This window comes from Gavia stellata, chromosome Z, assembly GCF_030936135.1.
Source record: "Gavia stellata isolate bGavSte3 chromosome Z, bGavSte3.hap2, whole genome shotgun sequence".
NCBI classification, from domain to species: domain Eukaryota; kingdom Metazoa; phylum Chordata; class Aves; order Gaviiformes; family Gaviidae; genus Gavia; species Gavia stellata.
The window spans coordinates 15,079,335-15,098,920 of NC_082637.1; the positions used below are offsets into that span (position 1 = coordinate 15,079,335).

The 19,586-nt window shown below is 44.8% G+C and overlaps 1 protein-coding gene across 2 annotated transcripts in view; it reads left to right on the top strand.

Annotated features, from left to right (window-relative positions):
* Nucleotides 1–565: 565 nt before the first annotated feature.
* The window catches only part of EGFLAM (EGF like, fibronectin type III and laminin G domains), a 77,701-nt gene continuing 58,680 nt past the window's right edge, over nt 566–19,586 (top strand). For both annotated transcript variants that reach the window (XM_059833621.1, XM_059833620.1), the window contains exon 1: nt 566–674. In XM_059833621.1, coding sequence (XP_059689604.1) covers nt 566–674 — 109 coding nt within the window. The remainder of the gene's footprint in view (nt 675–19,586) is intronic.

The window sequence follows — 19,586 nt, forward strand, 5'->3', positions numbered from 1 at the left end:
CCAAGGGTCAATGCCCATGCCCCCTGGGGAGAGCAGCAGCCGAGCTGGGGTCCCGCAGGACGGGGGGGAGCCGGGGACATCCCCTGGCGCAGGGGGAGGGCAGGGGTGGGCAGGGGCTCCCCGCTGAGGGAGCGGTGACACACCGCCCCACGGTGCCCGGGGCGCTCCCGACTGCCCGCCCCGCGGGCAGGGCCGCCCTGCCGAGGGGGCACCGCCGGCACGGGAGCCACCCGGCAGGGGACGCCCCGACCCCTCCCTCGGGGCCGGGCCGGGGCCGGGGGCTGCGGCGCGGCGGGCGGCGGCGGCGCCCCGCGGGGGAGGTGCCGAGCCGTGCCCAGCGCCGCCGCGGCCGCCCCACGGGCGGCGGTAATCCCATCACAGGGCCGGCCCCCGCCTCCTCCCCCCTTCTCTTCCCTTCTTTCCCTCCCCGACCCTGCCCGCCGCGGGTACAAGCCCCGCCGCTCCGCGCCGCGCCGGCCCCAGCCCCGCTCCCCGCCCGGCTGCCGCCCGCGGCCACCCGCCCCCACCTCCCCGGCTCGGGCGGCGGCGGGGGAACGCGGCGCACATGGAGGTGCCGGGCCGCTGCCGCCGCCGCTGCCTCGCCTCGCTGCTGCTGCTGGCTTCGTGCATCGGGTGCGCGGCGGCGCCGCGGAGGAGCATCCCCCGCCGGCAAGGTAGGGCGGGCGGCGGTGCCAGGCTGGGGAGATGCCCGTTCAGCGCCGCGCTTGCAGCCAGCAAAGTTTCGCGTCCCTTTACAACTAGCCTTGCCGCGGGCCGGGGGGCAGACGCCAGCGGGGCCGGGCGGCAGCTCCGCCGGCCGGCCGGGCAGCGGTGGCGGGGCAGGGGCAGTGCCGGCCGCCTCTCGTGCGGCTGCTGGCGCCCGGGGTCCGGTCAAGGCGCTGCCCTGTGAAACGAACGTGCCCGTGAGCTCCGGGCGGGACGAGCCCGCGGGGGGGGGGGGGGGGGGGGGCGCCGCTCCCCGCCCTCCCCTGCAAGCCCCTGCTTTTTTTTACCCGAGTTTCCCTGGAGCCCGTAACCTGTGGTGCTGCCTGAGCAGAGTTAGGAGCCAGCTGAGCCTCTGTGCCAGTCAGAGGTTTCCTGCCGGCACGGCTGCGCTTCGGCTGCGACATGTACGTGTGTGGTAGCGAAGAACGTGAGACATAGAGTAGTACACGTGAAAGAAAAATGGCAAGGGAAGCAATAACTTCATAACAAAAATGTAGTTTTTCAGTCCCAAGCATGATGTGGGCTGCTTCAAGGTCCTGCTTCTGGCTGAGCGTTGCCTGTGACCTGCGGGAGAGTTCCCATGGCTGTCGCCGGGTTTTGCGCGTTGATCAAGGTGGTGGTACGCAGTCCTTAGAGGTTGGAAGTTAAAAACCTGGCCTCTGAGCAGGTTTTACAGCCCCTGCACTCAGTCTGCAGTGTATGGGACAGTAAGGTAAAATGTAAACGGTGAGATGGGACACAGAGCATGGTGAAGTTTGACATTCTGCATACTTAGAAAATTGTGATGCTTAGAGAAAATGTTGATGCCCAGGACGGTTTCAAACACTGAGACTATCCTGGGATCTTTGAGGCCAACACAGATTTTTATCACTAACTTCACTGGTGTCAGATCAATGGAAAATGTAACAAGTGTAGTAAATTCCACTGCAGCTCACAAAGTGTTTGCAGGATCAGACCCTTTTTGTCTATAGTCCACAGTGTTAAAAGATTTGTATTGCTGTTTTTTAGAACCAGTGTTGTGCATTCTCTTGCTCTTGTAAGAAAAAAAAAACAACAACGCCTGTACAGTTGGAAACTTAATACTTAAAGGCAGCCTGAGCTTAAAGCCCTTACTGGACAGATGGCTAATTTTACTGGTCTGACCTTGTCTCTTAGGGATCTAGTCCCATGATCCTTGGTTATCATAATAGCTACCATTAAGTGCTTGAGGAAATCAGATAGACAGTAGTTGTGAGTAAGACGATTAGTAGCTTGTGTCAAAATACTAGAGATGTGAAGTTGGGGATGGAAATCTGTAAGTATTTTTAAAGATTCCTCTACCGTACTGGAGTACTTGTTTCCCCTAATCACAGCAGAATGACAGACCTAGTGGAATTGGAATGTATTCCTATGCATTGAATTAAAACAGTTTAAAATTGGGAAACAAATGATTTGTAGTAGTGGAGAAGATGAATTAATTTGGTAACATTGTGTGTATGTTTGTTTTGTTAGGTATACATTTTATGTTAATTTTTTTATAACTTATGTTTTTTCAAGTTCACTGACTGATTCAGTTGTTCCTTTTCTACTTTTTTGCTGTATAAGAAGTAGCCTGTTTTATATGGGAACAATTTTTTCAAAATCTGTGCAAACATTTGAAAATCCACTTGTAGCAAGATTTGAAGAGGGAAATCCCCCCAGACAGTTTGTGTGCAGCAGTGTGTGATTTAAATCCCATCTGCATGCTGCCAATCTAAAAGTAGTGGGTGAAGAAGAGATAAGATGGTAAAAAGTTCTTTAAGATTTTTTATCTTCCTTTCACTTTGCCCTTTCAATAGCAATAGAAGTGAGACTTGTACAGGAATTGTAACTGAGGTGAAAGCGGAAGGTTGCATTGAGAGAGAAGTGATAAAACCAGTTCATCTTCAATAACAGGAGCTGACCGGGAGGTCCGGTGGATCAAAAGAAAAAAAAAGGATAGTCAAATGCATCTCCATTTGACCAAGTTTTTCGTTCAGGGCTTGCGTTACAAGGATCAATTTTGTAATCCCAAGAAAGCAGCAGAGTGACAAATCAGCCTGTGAAGTTAAAAATGAAGTATATAGTAAAATGGCCACTAATACAACTTCTTAAATTAAACTTCGGGGAAAAAAGCCGTCGTGCTCAAATTTGAAACATCCTGATGACTGCTAAACTCATTTGAACATTTATTTACAGTTACACAATACATTTGCTGGAGAAAAGGAAATGGGATGACAGACAGTTTGGGAATGGCTTAAAACAAATCCTTGGACATTGTGTGGTGGATAGCGCAGTTGGGAACAGATTAGGCTGGGATTCTCTAAATCTTGTACTCCCAGAAGCTGGCAGTCGTGCTGCTGCTGTCACATTGTTTTCTTGCTTTTGCGTTCTGCAAAGACACAGATTTTCACCACTTCCGTTTCAAGTTTCAGTCAACTGATTGAAGGCTGGAGAGCCTAAACCTAGCCCCCGATGTGTAATACTACTAATATAAAAACAATAATATTGAATTTTTATGGCTCTGATTTTAGAGGATTATAGGGAAAAGAGCCGACCACTTAGCTGATTTCCCATGGATGTTCATGGCATGCACTTGTTGCACTATATTGCACTGTTACTTTTTTAGTATCAGAGTGCAAAGTTCCAATACCCTGTAAAATGTTAAAACTGTTGAGTTGGTCTGCACGGAGAAAATAAAATATTCATATCTGATGGCTAGGTATCCTTTTTTTTTTTTTTAATATTATGCTTGCCAATGAATATAAACAAAGAATTTGGCTTGTATTTTATCTATTTCCCAGATGTCTGTAATGGTGGACATCACTGGCTTTGAGTGTAAAAGCTGGAGGAGTCAGACCGGTTAAAGTCTGAAGACTTTACAAGAGTGTAGCACTCAATATCACAGATTTTCGAAAGAGTCCAGCTCCCCAGTCAGCACTACAGTAAATGACTTTTTTCCCAAAGAACTTGGCACTGCGATACTTGAGTACTTTAGAAAATCTGGCTATAAGAAGAGCTGCTGGATATGGAACACTTTTGAAAGTTACAGCCTATTTAGCTATCAAAATAGGTCAAACTATGTTGAAAATCAGGTCTACAGATAGGGAAAATGTAGCAGTCTTTGGGAAGGAAGGTGCTTATTTGAGTTTTTTAAATATTTACATTTTTTTGGAACAACAATAGAATAAGTTGTAGTTCACTGCCATAATAAATTCTGTATGTAAAGTGTGCAAGGGTGAGGTTGATCTGCTGCTGAATGTGACGTGTCTGAGGAAAGGAATGAGTCCGAAGCTGAATGATTCCTAACACGAGGGCTGCAGAGCTGGCAGAAATGGTGTGTATATGTGAGCTAAAACTAATAAAGAAGATGTGAATAATTTATTTGGAGGAAGATTAATATAATTCTTTTATTGTTTCAGACTTAGGCCAAAATGTGGGCTATCAGACTGCACTGTTCGATGTGTTCAACACCAATAAAATCAACCAAGCACTGATTATATATGTATGTTGTTTATCGCATTTGGGTGTAAGTTGTGTCACAATGTTGTGGGACATTTTCATTTTGATTGGACTTGCTCTTGTACCTTTGGTGCCCATCTCCTGGTAAATCCTGCTAGTGCTGATCAATCCCATCACCACCTCGCACAGATAACGAGCGTTCCCCTAATACCCTCCGGGGCAGCAATGGAAATGCGCTAAATTATTTCACCTGAGCATGTTACTTAGTATACCACTGCTAATCACTCATTGTGAAGTATGTTTTCTCATTTTAGTTAGTCTTATTCACAGCAAAACGTGTTCCATCCTTTCCATCCTGAAATCGCTATCTTCTTCTGTAAAAGGGCACTGTTTTGCCATTGCCACCTCTAAAACTCTATAGACTTCCACCAGTGTTCAGAGAGGTAAAAGTAGCCAAGAAATTTTTTAAAATGGGTGAAATTATACCTATACCAGATAATTGGTGTTCCCAGTGATGCTTTGGAGAAGAGGGGTTATTTTGGAGTTAAGGCACTAGAGTGAGCCTTGGGAAATGTTTCTGTCCTGAGGCTGTCACAGACTTGCTTTGAGGGGTTGCCAGTCCTTCCCAGACCAAATTTTCAGTTTTCAAAATGGGGTTAGAGTGGTTTTGTGCTTTTATCCTTTTCCACCCATGCCACATTAGACACTAGTAGGACTTCTGTAGGGTTCTCAGCAGAGCTGTACCTCAATTTTAGTCAAGGCTGCTAGGCATTACCTTAGTAATAATATGTAGGTGAATTCCTCCGTATCTTCCAGTGTGCCTTGCAGGAAAAAACGCCCTCTTTTTCTCTGGCAGATACACAGTGACACTGGGCTAGGCAGGGCACAGCATTGTGTACTGTGCACAGCTTGTTAGGAGTGAGCACATGCAACGATCAGATTCACCTTCTCAAGCTTAATGGCAGGGATTCTGAGTGTCAGTCACCCAAAAGACATCCTGAGGAGCAGGAGAGTACCCTGTTGTCTTAAAACGGAAAGTTTCAGGGGATGAATTCTCTTCAGTGCCCCACAAACTTATCAATTAGCTGAGAGTATACTTAGAGTTTCCCATTCCTCAGATCATGCTTACATTGGGACTCAAACTTCTGCCTGATTCTGCTTATATCCCTTTAATGTGGTCTTACTGAAAATAAAAAAAAAAAAGGTGACTAATATTGTTGCTTCATGATGGAGACTCAAAACAGGACTGATAGGACCTTTTCACAGCTTTTCTGCCACAATGAAGTGAAACACTAAAATAAATGGTTATAGAAAGTTTTTCTTGTGTTAAAAAGTTCTTAAAATATATCAAAGATGCCTGTAATCTGAGTAAATTACCATGAGGAGGTCTTTGCAGACTTTATTATTTCATATCACAGAATCACAGAATCACTAAGGTTGGAAAAGACCTGTAAGATCATCAAGTCCAACCATATATTAAAGAGTGTACAATTTGGTGCCCTCTTTATCGGTGAATGTGCAACAGTGGTCTGTGATCATGTAATAAAAGACTTTCTAAACCACAGGCAGACAGGAGACTATGTTAGCTATGTGATCTTGAATAAAATTTCCTAATGGTTTTCTGTACAAACAAATGATTTATCTAAAAATATCCCTCAAACCAAACAAAACCCAAAACCTGTTCTTCATAATTAATTCAAACTGAAAGGAAATACTTTGGGGTAAGAATGGGCAAGATTTGATTTCATTTTTTATTTTTAGTGAAGATGCTTACATGTGAAAACCAAATTAGTTATTTCATATAACATGAACATCCAAACCACAGCAGATGAACATTATTTTTTCAGACTTTTCAGAGTCGCTGAGCTGAGAACAAGCACAGCCGAATTCATCTTTGAAAGTAACTGCTTCAGGAGGGCATAAGCCACTGAAAATTGGAGGCTTAGGGGGAAAGCTCCATCACAACCAGGGAACAAACCCAGCTAATGATACAGTGTGTGATGATCCATAAAACTCTCCAGGTGAGAGGTGTATAGTGTGAAATACACCAAGTTCACGGCAGTTCTTCTACTGAGCACAGTGTAACTACACCCAGGAGTAAGGACTACTCATGAGGAAAGCACCTCAGGATATTGGCCTCCAATGAAAGAGAAAACCACACAATATTGTCCCAGGGAGTCTTTTATTCAAAAGGGAGAGGACAGCTATGGGGCCGTGGGAGAAACCCTTTCTTCGGTTAGTGAATTGCTGGCCATGTAATTAGATGGTCAAAATACACCAACTTTGTTTTCTTAAAAAGATCTTTTATTCAAGCATTGCCAAAAGTTATCTTGGGTATTTTTTAGACCTAGAAGAGATAAACCATGTGCAGGTGCTAACATATTCTGCACCTGGCTTTCCTGGTGTATCACCAAGTGGTGATGGGGTGTCTTTTCGTTTATCACACAGAATCACAGCATCACAGAATCACTACGGTTGGAAAAGACCTGTAAGATCATCAAGTCCAACCATCAGCTAACACCACCATGCTCATTAAACGATGGCCCACAATGCCTCGTCCACACATTCCTTGAACACCTCCAGGGACGGTGACTCCACCACTTCCCTGGGCAGTTTATTGCAGTGTCTCACCACTCTCTCAGTAAAGAAATTTTTCCTAATATCCAGTCTGAACCTCCCCTGGTGCAACTTGAGGCCATTTCCTCTTGTCCTGTCACTACTCACTTGGGAGAAGAGACCAACACCCACCTCTCTGCAACCCCCTTTCAGGTAGTTGTAGAGAGCGATAAGGTCTCCCCTCAGCCTCCTCTTCTCCAGACTGAACAACCCCAGTTCCCTCAGCCGCTCCTCATCAGACTTGTGCTCCAGACCCCTCACCAGCTTCGTCGCCCTTCTCTGGACACGCTCCAGCACCTCAATGTCCTTCTTGTAGTGAGGGGCCCAAAACTGAACACAGGATTTGAGGTGCGGCCTCACCAGCACCGAGTACAGGGGCACGATCACCTCCCTACTCCTGCTGCCACACTATTTCTGATACAGGCCAGGATGCCGTTGGCCTTCTTGGCCACCTGGGCACACTGCTGGCTCATCTTCAGCCGGCTGTCGGCCAACACCCCCAGGTCCTTTTCCGCCAGGCAGCTTTCCAGCCACTCGTCCCCAAGCCTGTAGCGTTGCATGGGGTTGTTGTGACCCAAGTGCAGGACCCGGCACTTGGCCTTGTTGAACTTCATACAGTTGGCCTTGGCCCATCCATCCAGCCTGTCCAGATCCCTGGAGCAGATCCACAGTCCCGCCCAGCTTGGTGCCATCTGCAAACTTGCTGAGGGAGCACTCAATCCCCTCATCCAGATAATCGATAAAGATATTAAACAAGACCGGTCCCAAAACTGAGCCCTGGGGGACTCCGCTTGTGACTGGGTGCCAACTGGATTTCACTCCATTCACCACAACTCTCTGGGCTCGGCCATCCAGCCAGTTTTTTACCCAGCAAAGAGTGCACCTGTCTAAGCCACGAGTCACCAGCTTCTCCAGGAGAATACTGTGGGAGACAGTGTCGAAGGCTTTACTAAAGTCCAGGTAGGTTATATATAAGGTTATGTATATAATAACCTTATAGTTAATAAACACTTTTTAAATAATAGTGCAGATAGCAGTCATGTTAGACTAGTCATTCTAAGAAGGGGACACCAAGCAGTTCTGAGTTTCCCCATGTCCTCAGAGGATAGTCAGACTGGTGTAACTCACACAGAAAGATCTCCAACGCTGGAAGTATCCCAAGCCAAATTATTCTTCACACCTCTCTTGATTTTTAAAGTAATTTAAAATTGCTGGAACCTGTGAAAATGATGATATAGTCAAATATCAACACCTGTATACACTTGGAACTTGCAATTTGAATTATCTTTCTAAAATGAGGGGAAATAAGCATCTTGTGAATGTTGAGCCTGCTGCTTTCAAATACAGAAATCATTCCAATTCTTCTGATGTGTCAGAGGCACTATTGCAATATAGAGTTAAACCAGTACTGGCTTTGTGTTGCTGAGCTCAAAAATCTTCTGAAAAATATCCTAAGTGCAAAGATTCTAGAGAATTTCACTCAGGTTAAATTCTTTCATGCATTAGAAATTTCAACTAGAAGATCATTTTAGGAAAAAAACATGAACAAAACCTGTCAAACCACAAATGATGGAAGGTAAGTGTCTAGGACCAGAACTTTTGTGGTTTAATTAGAGATAGCAGAAGCCAGAATTTGTTACTTGGAACAGAAATGTTTCAGCTCTGTTTCATATTCTCCTTTCTAGATAATAACAGGAGAAGGCAACATGTTTCTAAAAATAAGCAGTCTTTATACGAAGATGACTGTTTACAGAGATGGTGGCATTGCAGCTGGTATTCCAGCCATGAACGCAGAGACCAACATCTTACTGGCGTTTTCTGTTCCCATTCCCCTTTCGTTATGTTCCCATTCCCGCATGAACCCGTTGCGCGTGGGTTGCTACTGTTTTCATCTTAATTGAACAGTCATAACGGCAGTGCTATGATATGGTGAACTAGACATTCAAGAACTGCAGCTCTTTCCATATACATGCTGTTGGAGTCAGTAGGCTGAGATGAGAGCGTTTGAGCCATTTACCTCTGTGGAGTCATAAGGTGTAGTGATCATGGGGAGGATGGAAGAAGAAACCTGCAGAATATAAGGCGAAGAAAGTCACTGCTGGACATAGGACTAGACAGCACCTAAAATGGGCAGAAAGGGAAAAAGGAAAGAGCTGTTTAACCAGCTGATGACAAGAGTAAGGCATGGCTTGCATGCTGAGGCAGCCCTGGTAAGGGTTTGGGCCAAAGGGTTGGACTCCGCAAGCTGTGGTGGAGCAGGGAATGCTTTGTGGGGATTAGGGAGTATTAGATGCTAGCTTTATGGACATCATAACTGTGCCTGGGTCATTTGCTGTTTGTTCCCTTACATATCTTGTCTTTATTTATGCTGAGATATATTTCCATGTCTCATTGTCTCTTGCAGCAAAGAAGGTTTCATCCCTCCCAGTCATTCTCCCAGCTTTCACATCCCACTGGTTGTTACTGGCTTTTTGGATACACAGCCATGTCCCACACTACATTAGTGTGGGGATTCAGGTTTAAAAAACACATCTATTTCTGTCACTTAATGGAGGCAAAAAATTTCCTCTGTAGTTTTTACTGATAATGCTGGTGAATGGAGAGACTTGCTGACTGCGGAAGGTAGTGAAATTATCCCATTTCTTGTGGTGGAACTGGGTCAGAGAAGAATGTCCTGCTCCTTGAGAAGATGTCACATTTCTTCCCTGACCTGGCCTTCAGCAGCCTTTTACAGAATCACAGAATCACAGAATCACTAGGGTTGGAAAAGACCTGTAAGATCATCAAGTCCAACCGTCAACCAACAAACACCACCATGCCCATTAAACCATGTCCCACAATGCCTCGTCCACACGTTCCTTGAACACCTCCAGGGATGGTGACTCCACCACTTCCCTGGGCAGCTTATTCCAGTGTCTCACACTCTCTCAGTAAAAAAATTTTTCCTAATATCCAGCCTAAACCTCCCCTGGCACAACTTGAGGCCATTTCCTCTTTAATAGAATCAGTTTCAATTGAGCTGGTTTCTCCAGTCAGGCTGGGATCACTGTGCAGTGGCAGCACTGGTGGATGTGTCCTTGCAGCAAAGAAAGCCAGCAGCATTCTGGGCTACATTAGGAGGAGTGCTGCCAGCAGGTCGAGGGAGGTGATCCTTCCTCTCTGCTCAGCACCGGTAAGACGCATCTGGAGGATTTGGTCCAGTTCTGCGCTGCCCAGTACAAGAGAGATGTGAACATACGGGAGTGTGTGCAGCAAAGGGCCACAAAAATAATTAAAAGGACTGAAGCATCTCGGGTACAAGGAGATGCTGAGAGGAACAGTTCAGCCTGGAGAGCAAAAGACTCAGGGAGATCTTATCAATGTATATAAATGTGTGATGAGAGGAGTAATGAAGATGGAGCCAGGCTTTTCTCACTGCTGCCCTGTGACAGCACTGGGGGCAATGGGCACAAACTGAAACACAGGAAATTCCATTTCAACATAGGAAAAAACTTTTTTCCAGTGAGGGTAACCGAGCACTTGCCTGGGGAGGTTATGGAGTCTCCATTCTTAGAGGTAGTCAAAACCCAACTGGGCAAAGTCTTGAGCAACCTGCTGTAGTTGAGCCTGCTCCAAGCAGGGGTTTGGATTGGTGATCTTCAGAGGTGCTTTCCAACCTCATACTTTCTGTGATTTTGCAAAGTGTCACAAGTGTCTTTTGAAACTGTGTATTTCAGCTCTCACGCCTAGCTTCCTTTGAGCTGTCCTCCATCCTGTCATGGCCTGAAAACACCAGCTGGATCAACTGCTCTACTTTCTACAGAGAAAGTGGGTGTTTGCTTTAGTTGTGATCAATACAAAGATGTTTGGTGGGAGGTCACTAGCACTTTTGAGGTGTTGTAGCTGTATGAGACCTGTGCCTAAGCCTTGGCATAACCAACCTACATGTTTATTTGTGTGGTACTCTCTGGGGCATGACCAGATTGTTTTTTGTCCACCAATAATGAGCTTCAAAACAATTACTCAGGACTTGTAGGGATTATGGAAACCCAAGACGCTGTGTATCCTTGTTCTCACCCTGCACATTGGTTGCTTGTCACATGGTCAGCTTTGTCCTCTTTATACTTTAATATTTTGTGTGTATGTTTCCATAATACATGTAAGATTGTCAGGTTTTTCTATCTGGCCACTTTTCAAGAAGTTCCCCTTGAATTTTGTTTCTTATACCAAGTATGCTATTTCTTCAAGAGCTCAGTTTTGTACTGTGTATCAGCGAGACAGAAATTTGTAGTAGATAAAGCAAAGAGATTAAGAGACAACAAGGAGAACATTTTTCAAGTAGCATGGAACAATTTTGCCATGGTTCCCATTGAAGATAATAAGCTTTGGGTAGCAAACACCTAGAAAATATACCCTTAAGTGATACTAATTGATGGGGAAAGAAATTTTCAAGTTATTTATTTGGCATTTTTGTAGCTTAACTGCCCTTTTTATTTATACATATTTTAATATATATAATGAATCTATATTTTTTGATAATAAATATAAAGTCTTTGATATGTGGTTTTCTTATGTATTTTACCCATGTTGTAAACGCTCAGAAAATGTAGCAGGCTGACTTTTGTCCTTATTTTTATCATTGAATTTCAGAGCAGTAATAGCCTGCTTAGTTGAGTTTATTTTCACCAACAATGCCTAAGACTCAGTTAGGAACTCTAAGCACTGTGTGATCAACTTTGTTAATGTTTTCCTGTTTCTGCTTCCAGTAGTGTTTGGAGTGCCATGTTTTCTGGAGCTCCTCCAGAGCACCTCAAATGCGTAACGTATGAGAGGAAAGAGAACGGCCCTTTTTTTTTTTTTCTGGTGGAAGTGGGTTGGATTCTCTTAGGTGATGCCTGAATTGGTGCAAAAGAGGTGGGAGAAGCCCTGGGGTAGGAAGGTGGAGGTAAATGCCTGGAGGGAGAGGGATGGAGGAGTGGGGAGGTGGCAGGGCAGCAGCAGGTGTGAGACCTTGCCCTTGCTGTTGGCAGTGAGCTGCTGCTTTTGCTCAGTGGTAGGATGAAACTGCACCTCTGGATGACACAGTTTTCCTTGGGTGCAGAGTTTCTTCTGCGGCTCTCTGGGTCTTTCTCACCCAGGCAGCATGTGCAAACCCGCTGGGGTGCCTGACTGGAAAGCTACTGCTGCCCGTCAGCTGAGTGGCTTTTTAATTGATTGCTCTTCCCAGTGTAGTCCCATTATAGAAAACCATGGAGGGAGACGGGGTGGAGGGTATGCCAGGGGATGCACTTGGCATGCTGGTTCTCATCCAGCCCATCCTACAGATTATTAAAGTCTATTGCACAGACATGCTAGCATGCTGTCGCATGTTTTCAGCTACTTTCTAATACTTAAGTTAAACCTCCCAGAGACTTTTTTTTTTAAACTGGTGAAGTAGGCAATGAGAAGACAGGCAGTACCACGGCAGGCAGGGCCGTGGCAGCAGGCAGGGCCAGCCACAGCCCACCAGCTGCTGGACACATCTGCAAGGACAAGGCAAGTCTGAGCCCAACCAGGAAATCCCAAGCCAGGAAAAATGTTGAGCTTTGCATTCAAGCAGCCTGTAGGCTGGAGCAGGGAGAGGTAAGCCTCAGTGCTTCCCCTTCTCCGGGAATAGGGATCAGGCTACCATTTTCCTGTGCCAGGCCAAGATGCTGTGGAGATGTCAAGAATTTGGGCAGCCATGTCCCAGTACTGGGGCTTCCACAGCTGAAGCACAAGCCTGGTTTTAGGGGCATGAGCGCATAGTGACAAAGGTTGACGAAAAGCTTGAGGTACTTAATGCTTTCTTTGCCTCAGTCTTTAATAGTAAGACCAGTTGTTCTCCAGGTACCCAGCCCCCTGTGATGGTAGATAGCGGTGGGGAGCTGAATGAAGCCCCCATATTCCAGGGGGAAATGGTTAGTTGACCTGCTACACCAGTTAGACTCCCACAAGTCCATGGGACCAGATGGGATCCACCCAAGGGCACTGAGTGGCAGAAGTGCTCACCAAACCGCTTTCCATCATCTACCAGCAGTCCTGGCTAACCGGGGAGGTCCCAGTGGACAGGAGGTTAGCAAATGTGACATCCATCTTCAAGAAGGGCTGGAAGGAGGATCTGGAGAACTACAGGCCTCAGTGATGGGGAAGATTATGGAGCAGATCATCCTGAGTGCCATCACATGGCACGTACAGGACAACCAAGTGATCAGGCCCAGTCAGCATAGGTTTAGGAAAGGCAGGTCCTGCTTGACCAACCTGATCTCCTTCTATGACAAGGCGACCCGCTTAGTGGATGAGGGAAAGGCTGTGGATATAGTCTACCTGGACTTTAGTAAAGCCTTTGATACCGTTTCCCACAGAATTCTCAGACTCAGGCTTCCAGGAATGTACCTGAGGTTATACAGGTGGCGTTGTCTTGGTGAGGCTTTTTACAGGCATCTATACTATATTTATACTGGAAGTGGAAAGCGCTTCCATTAGGAGAAATATTTCACCAAGTTATCTCAGATACAGGTACAATGTATGCACTTGTGTTAGTCAGACTGGCCTCTGATAAGTAATTATTAAAAAAAAGAAGCCTGTAAGAGTTATCCAGAGATTGCCCTGTCTGTTCCTCTTGACAAAGGCAGGACAGGTATAAACTAGACCTTTGCTCAGAGATAATGGTGTCCCCTGCTTTTAATAACCTTCAGCACCAGGAATTCCCCAAAAGCGGTTCCAGTGTGTAACCATCCACAGCTAGAAGTTTTTTTCTATATTTAGCTCTTAAAAATTTATTTAAAAAATCAGTTTCTGCTTTTCCCTCTCACACCTGGAAGTCACTGTGCACTGTGAAGAGCTCCACTCCTTTCTCCCTCCCTTCTCTGCAGAGTTGGAGCCTTCCCGGGAGCACAGCCTTGCTCTGGGGAGGAGCGGAAGGAGGGGAATGGGGCTTCCCACCTTTGCCCTTCTCTTCTGTGATATGTGGGGCCAAGGCAAAGGAGGAAAAGCCGTGACAAAGTCACTGCTGACACTGTGCCTGTTCGTTTTTAATGGAATTCACAATGTTGCACTGTAGCTTAAGTTCTAAGCTTTGTCTTCTTCATTCCTCTTCCTTGGGCTGTAAATAACCTGATGACCGTTACCTCAGATGTACCTGGGGCAGATAACAGATGCTATATACTGCATCAGAAAAACATCACGTGGGTCCAAGCCTGCCATTATTACAATGTTGAGGGGTTTTTTTCTTTGTGTTTATTACAGTATTTTTGAAGGACTAACCGAGATAAGGTTAGTCTCTCTAAAGTTTTGTGCACCACAGTCTGGGTCAAAAACCGTGATGCCTCTATAGGGCCATACTACCTGCAGTCTCTGCACCGGTGCTCACTGTGGCAGCATGCAGGTGATCCAGTGGATTTCCTCTTGTCAGGAACTAGTGCACTAGCAGTGGTAGGTGACTCATTCAGAGCAATCACTGTCAAGATTTCTCCATTTTTTAATGTTTTTCTTGTTGATGTTGCTGCTCAGGGTACAGGACCAGAAGAGACTGGCTGAAATTTTCTAGTTTCAAGTCATCATCCTTTGTAGTTGTTGCAGCTGGGAGATTCTTAAACCACTGCTGGGCAGTAGGAGCTGGAAAACGCTTCAAAGAGATTAAAAAATGGCACATTTTTTTCATTTAGGATTTCCTGACCTTTTCCGGTTGGTCATGCTGTCTTCATTCCCACGTGGTGTTTGCATAACCTCATTCAGTCTGTAAAAAGAAGGGAAACAAGAAAAGACCCTATCGCTGTTTATTGTTTTACAAATGAGAATTTCACCAATATTTCAGTGAGAGAGTGAATGGGCCCTATTACACTTTGTTTCACCTCTAGGAGTGGACAGATTTTACTTCTTAAAAACAGCTTTTTCAATGATAAAATGCTAGACCAATAAGTCTCAGGTTTTTTTATGAATTAGTGAACTGAATTAAATAATGTTTAAAGCAAAAGAAATCCAAAAGAATTTCTTTTTCTGGAAAATGTTTTGCTCTGAAAACTTCAATTTAGAATTAGTTTAAATTGTCTTTCATGAGGTTTTTTATTCCTGTTGCCTTATATTGTGATGTTAGTAGCGACAGCTGGCATTTCATCAACAAATTTATCTTGTTTCATGAGACACAAATAGGAGACACATCAACCTGGAAAATAAGGAGTCCTTCAGTCTGTACCTCTTAGCTGTCACCCACAAAGACTTAAAAGTAAGATAATGAAATGGTTATCTCATTTTGCTGGCCTATGCCCTATCATTAATAGTAGTAAAGAATATGTAGTATAAAGATTTTGATGTTCCAAACCACAAACTAGTAAATGTGAAATGAACCATCTGTTTTCCCTTAAATGAATTACCGTATTTTTGCATGTGGATTGTATCAATGATTTATTTGTATACTATTTCAGGACCTGTAAGTAACTGTGACTACCTGCATGCCTTGAAAAAAGGAAAGAGAAGATGAAATGCAGAATATAATTAAAATTCTAAAAGAAAATTTTACAACCCCAATCCTTTCAGATATTCCATTCATGAATATTTAAAAAAATACTGTTTTCAGTCAGTATTATTTTCATCTAATTCAAAATGTAAATCAATTTTGAAATTTCCTCTAAAATAGTAATACCAACTGTGACGAGCTTTATCCAACTCATCCAAAGCACTTCAGATGTGAAGCTTATGAATGTATTTATTTTGAAGTTGTTTTTTCCTCATACCTGTTCGTCACTGTAGTAAGATTTTGGGGTCATTTCATGACTAGAAGGAAGGAGGAACTTGCCTGTGTCTGCATGAGCAGTTTTCTTGCAGTAGCTGGAGGAAAGCATCAAGCTGAAAGGGTTGCTCCTGAGCTCTGCACGATGCCAGCATGGTTAGCCTGGGAGCAGTGAGTGGATTAATTTGAAGTGTTCCCATTAGGTACCCAAGCTAACTCTGCTTAAAATTGCAAGGGTAGACATGGAAGTGACATCTCTGCTGGTGGATTCGGTGATGGCAAGGAGCATCCCAAGGCACTGATACATTGACTAGCCCAGGCTGTGGACCATTCTCAGGAGGCACTTTGCCTGTGGCCACCCTGATGGTAGCCTATGGTGTTTAATTTATGGGCAGAGGCTGTTGTATGTGGCAGTGGGAGCCGCAGTGGAAACTATACTTGCATTGATAGGATAAGCTTTTTTACCATTTTTAATTTGAGTTGCTTTTGTGAAGCAAAAAATTAAATAATGGTAATTATTTAAAAATGGTGAAATTAACTCCATCTTAGGAGAGAGCTCATGTATTCTTCAGCTCACTTGGAGAGCTTGTTTGGTGACTTCTTCACTGGTTTAGCAGTTTTTGCATATTTTTAGAAGTACAGAACCAAAGAGATCTATAAAGAAGAAATAAGACAGCCGTAAGCAGAAAAGTAAATACAACGTTGTCAGCTCAACATTGTTTATCTCAGCCGAATCCTCATTAACTTCTTGTATTTTATATACTTTTACAATGTTTAGTCATAATATGTTAATGGCTTCTTTGCATGGGACCAAAGTCATTGCTTCCATCACCAGTTTTATCAAAGCATTTTGGACAGTATCGAACTTTCTGTGCCTGACGGGTCAGAAAAGGAGAACAACTGTGTTTGTACAAAATATGTTTGATTTTATTTTTATATAAATTGGTTCCTTGATCTTTATGATCAGAGCTGATATCCGTGCCTTTGTAGGTATTGACCAGATCTAACTGCAGAGGACATGTGCAGGTGGGATCATCACTGAGGCAGATCTTCAGAGTAAATACCAGTAGTAGATACATTGCACCTCCCTTGTCTGCAGGTTCCCATCTAGCAGGCTGCAGAGGGTAGTAGGCTCCGTTGTGGTTTTGCACTGTGTATGGTGCTACCAGATTAACAGAGACATCATGCTGAATTTTGAGAAGAAAGGTATTTCGGACCTGAACTGTAGGAGGAACTACAAATACGCAGAGTTTTACCCTTGAAAACTATTTTTATTTTTTATAGTCTAAACATGGCCTTTGACATAAAGACGTAAATATTTAGACCAGTTTTAATACCCATTTTTAGCATGCCTAATACATGACATTCTGTAAAATCTTGCAAAATACCTCAAGTGCACATTTATCTAAAAATAATTTGTTAATGAAACAGCGATATGTATTGCAACCGTTGTGATCAGCTGACAAACTGCATTGTTATAGCGTTGCAGCATGGCTGTTTCAAAGCTCTGACATCTGTTGCACCTCAGTGATACAAACATTGCTTGTGTCAGATCGCGCAGTCACTTTGTTATGGTTGTGAAGGGAAAGTTCAGTCCAAAAATGGACATTCTTTGCTTTCTGCCAGGTTGTGTGAAGCTCGGACTCTGGCAACCAGAAGTGACTCTGAATGATGCACATCAATAAGCTGCAAGGTCAGGAGCGGTGACAGCGGAGGGCTGTGGGGACTGCCACAGTGCATGAGATGCTCGTTTCTGCCTTGCCCTCTATCCTCCCCAAGAAATAACTCGGTGCTGGCCCAGGTTTTCCTTTTCCTCTTGGCTCCCGGTTTGACCAGGAGGCAGTGTGGTTGCCGACAGGGAGAGCGCTGCGTCCCTACTTGTCAGCACGGTTTTGTCACGGGGAGGGCAGGATACTGCAGCGCGGTGAGCGGATCCTGCACGCTTACCAAACTTCATCATTTGACCGCTGAGCATCATCTGAGGCTGCTTGCAAGGACAATGCTACGTGCCAATGGTGCTTACACCTGGTTTCCAAGCATGCCCCCTGCCACCGTCTTTGTTGCGTTAGGGGAATTCCCTGACTTCTAGGGAGAATTAAATAAGGAGGATGGAAATATAGACCTCTCCAGCTCCTTGCTCTCGTTTTCCATGGCTTAAGTTTGTATTTACTCCTTCAGTGACAATTTATAGGTCAGTGTAACTGTGGTCAGTATTTGGCTTTCTGTGTCTCTTTCATCATCTGCAAACTGAAGATAGTAGTGTTTAGTATGGCTGGGTGAATAATTCATGGCATGGCTCCTTATTAAACAGATGTTGCCTGTGTTTGCAGATAGTCTGCAAATGGACTGCATTTCTTTCAAATGTATTTGTTGTTCCAAATTATTCACCAAATACTTTCTGTAAATAATTTTATTGGTCTATAGTGCATTCAGAATATGAATTTGAAGCCTGCCTTATAAAGTATTTGTCATTGCTGGTTAATAATAGTTATGTCAGCAACTGTGCCTCCCAGCAAACTTGTCTCATTGAGCCTCCCCAGAAAGTAATACAAGGATGGCACAAATATGAGAAGAGTGAATGTTCAGGGGCTATTCTTTTTCCTTTACTACTGATGCAGCTCTAATACTAATCTGCCTCACTGGGTGCTGTGAAGATTGGAAAGGTGTGATTCAGTTTCTGAATGTGAAATGCTGCTTAAGTAGACAGCGATACCCCAGCCCTGGCTGATCTTTCCAGCCTCTCCTTTCGGTAGCAGGTGGTACGTGGTGGTATATTGTCCAGCTACTGCTGAATGCAGTGCAGGAGGTGAGCATGAGAGGCTCTGCTGTGCTCAGAACCCCTGAACCAAGCAGGGATCCATGAGACTAAGTCAGTGCTAATAAAGAAAATGGGTGAGGGCCCAGAGAGCAAGTTGCATGGCATGGTTTGGCTCTCATCCATATGGCTGAACTCCTTTCCTTCCCAAAAGATGCCTGTACTGACCTGCAGGCTATGAGCGTGCTCTCCTCCAGACCATTCCTGGGAGACTTTCCTAGGAGGCTGAGCCTGTGCCACAGACTGTACAGGCAGTATGGATGTGTAGATGTCCCTGCCTTTGGGTCCTGGGTAGTTTCCAGCATCTCAGGAACATGTTTAAAAGCCTTCGGGTTGCTCAATGGCATTGCTCGAAGCACTGGGTGGTTATTTGTTTACTTGAAGGTCCGTCTAGGATGTGCTCAGCTCCTCTGTGCCCCTTCCCTGGAACCTAGGGGAAGGGAGGTGCTGCTGGGCTCCCTGGAAAGGGGCTGGGAGGGGATTGCAGCTCCCTGGTTTACCCTCTGGGAAACATGACAGGCTGGGAGGGAAACTGGGAATTTGGCCTGTGGCTTGTGTTTACGGAGTGGGAGCCTGTTAGGGCAGACTGTAACTCGTGTGCATGCTCCCATTAACTCAGGTTACATCATTGCAGTAATGAGGACAATTCATGCAAGTAGAGCCCTAAGTGTGTTTTCTCTCCTTAATGTGTAAGTGCAGCCCTGTCCTGTTACAGCTACACAATCTTTTCGGGGATATTATAATAGTGCATTAGTCTTCAGAATTTCTTTCAAGTTGAACTGATAAGCAAGATCATTGGGGTGTGTAGAAAACACAAACCTCTAGCATACAATGGGCAGTCCCTTTTTCTGAAGGTGGTTTGTTTTTTTTTTTATCCCCCACTGTGTTGTTTTAACCATAAAAGGAAAAAAAAAAAAAGTTCTTGCTGAGGAGCCCATTGCATGCAGTCCTTGTGTAGCCTTGCCCAGGAGACAGTCTGCTGGGAATTTTTTTAGGTAAGAATGGCTGAAGCTTCAGGCATAGAGGCTGAATGGTGAGAGAAGTTAGGGTCTCTTAAACCTCATTTATCTATTTATCCTTTCATGATTGCACCTAGCACTGTTCAGGATTTCTTTTAGCGCTGAAGAGAAATAAGTGGATAAAAGGGCCAGGAGAACAAAGAGTCATCGGTGTTAACCGAGAGGTGTGGACCCTGACTGGCTACCCTTGCTCATTCAAAAAATTTCCTAGTGGATGGAAAATGCA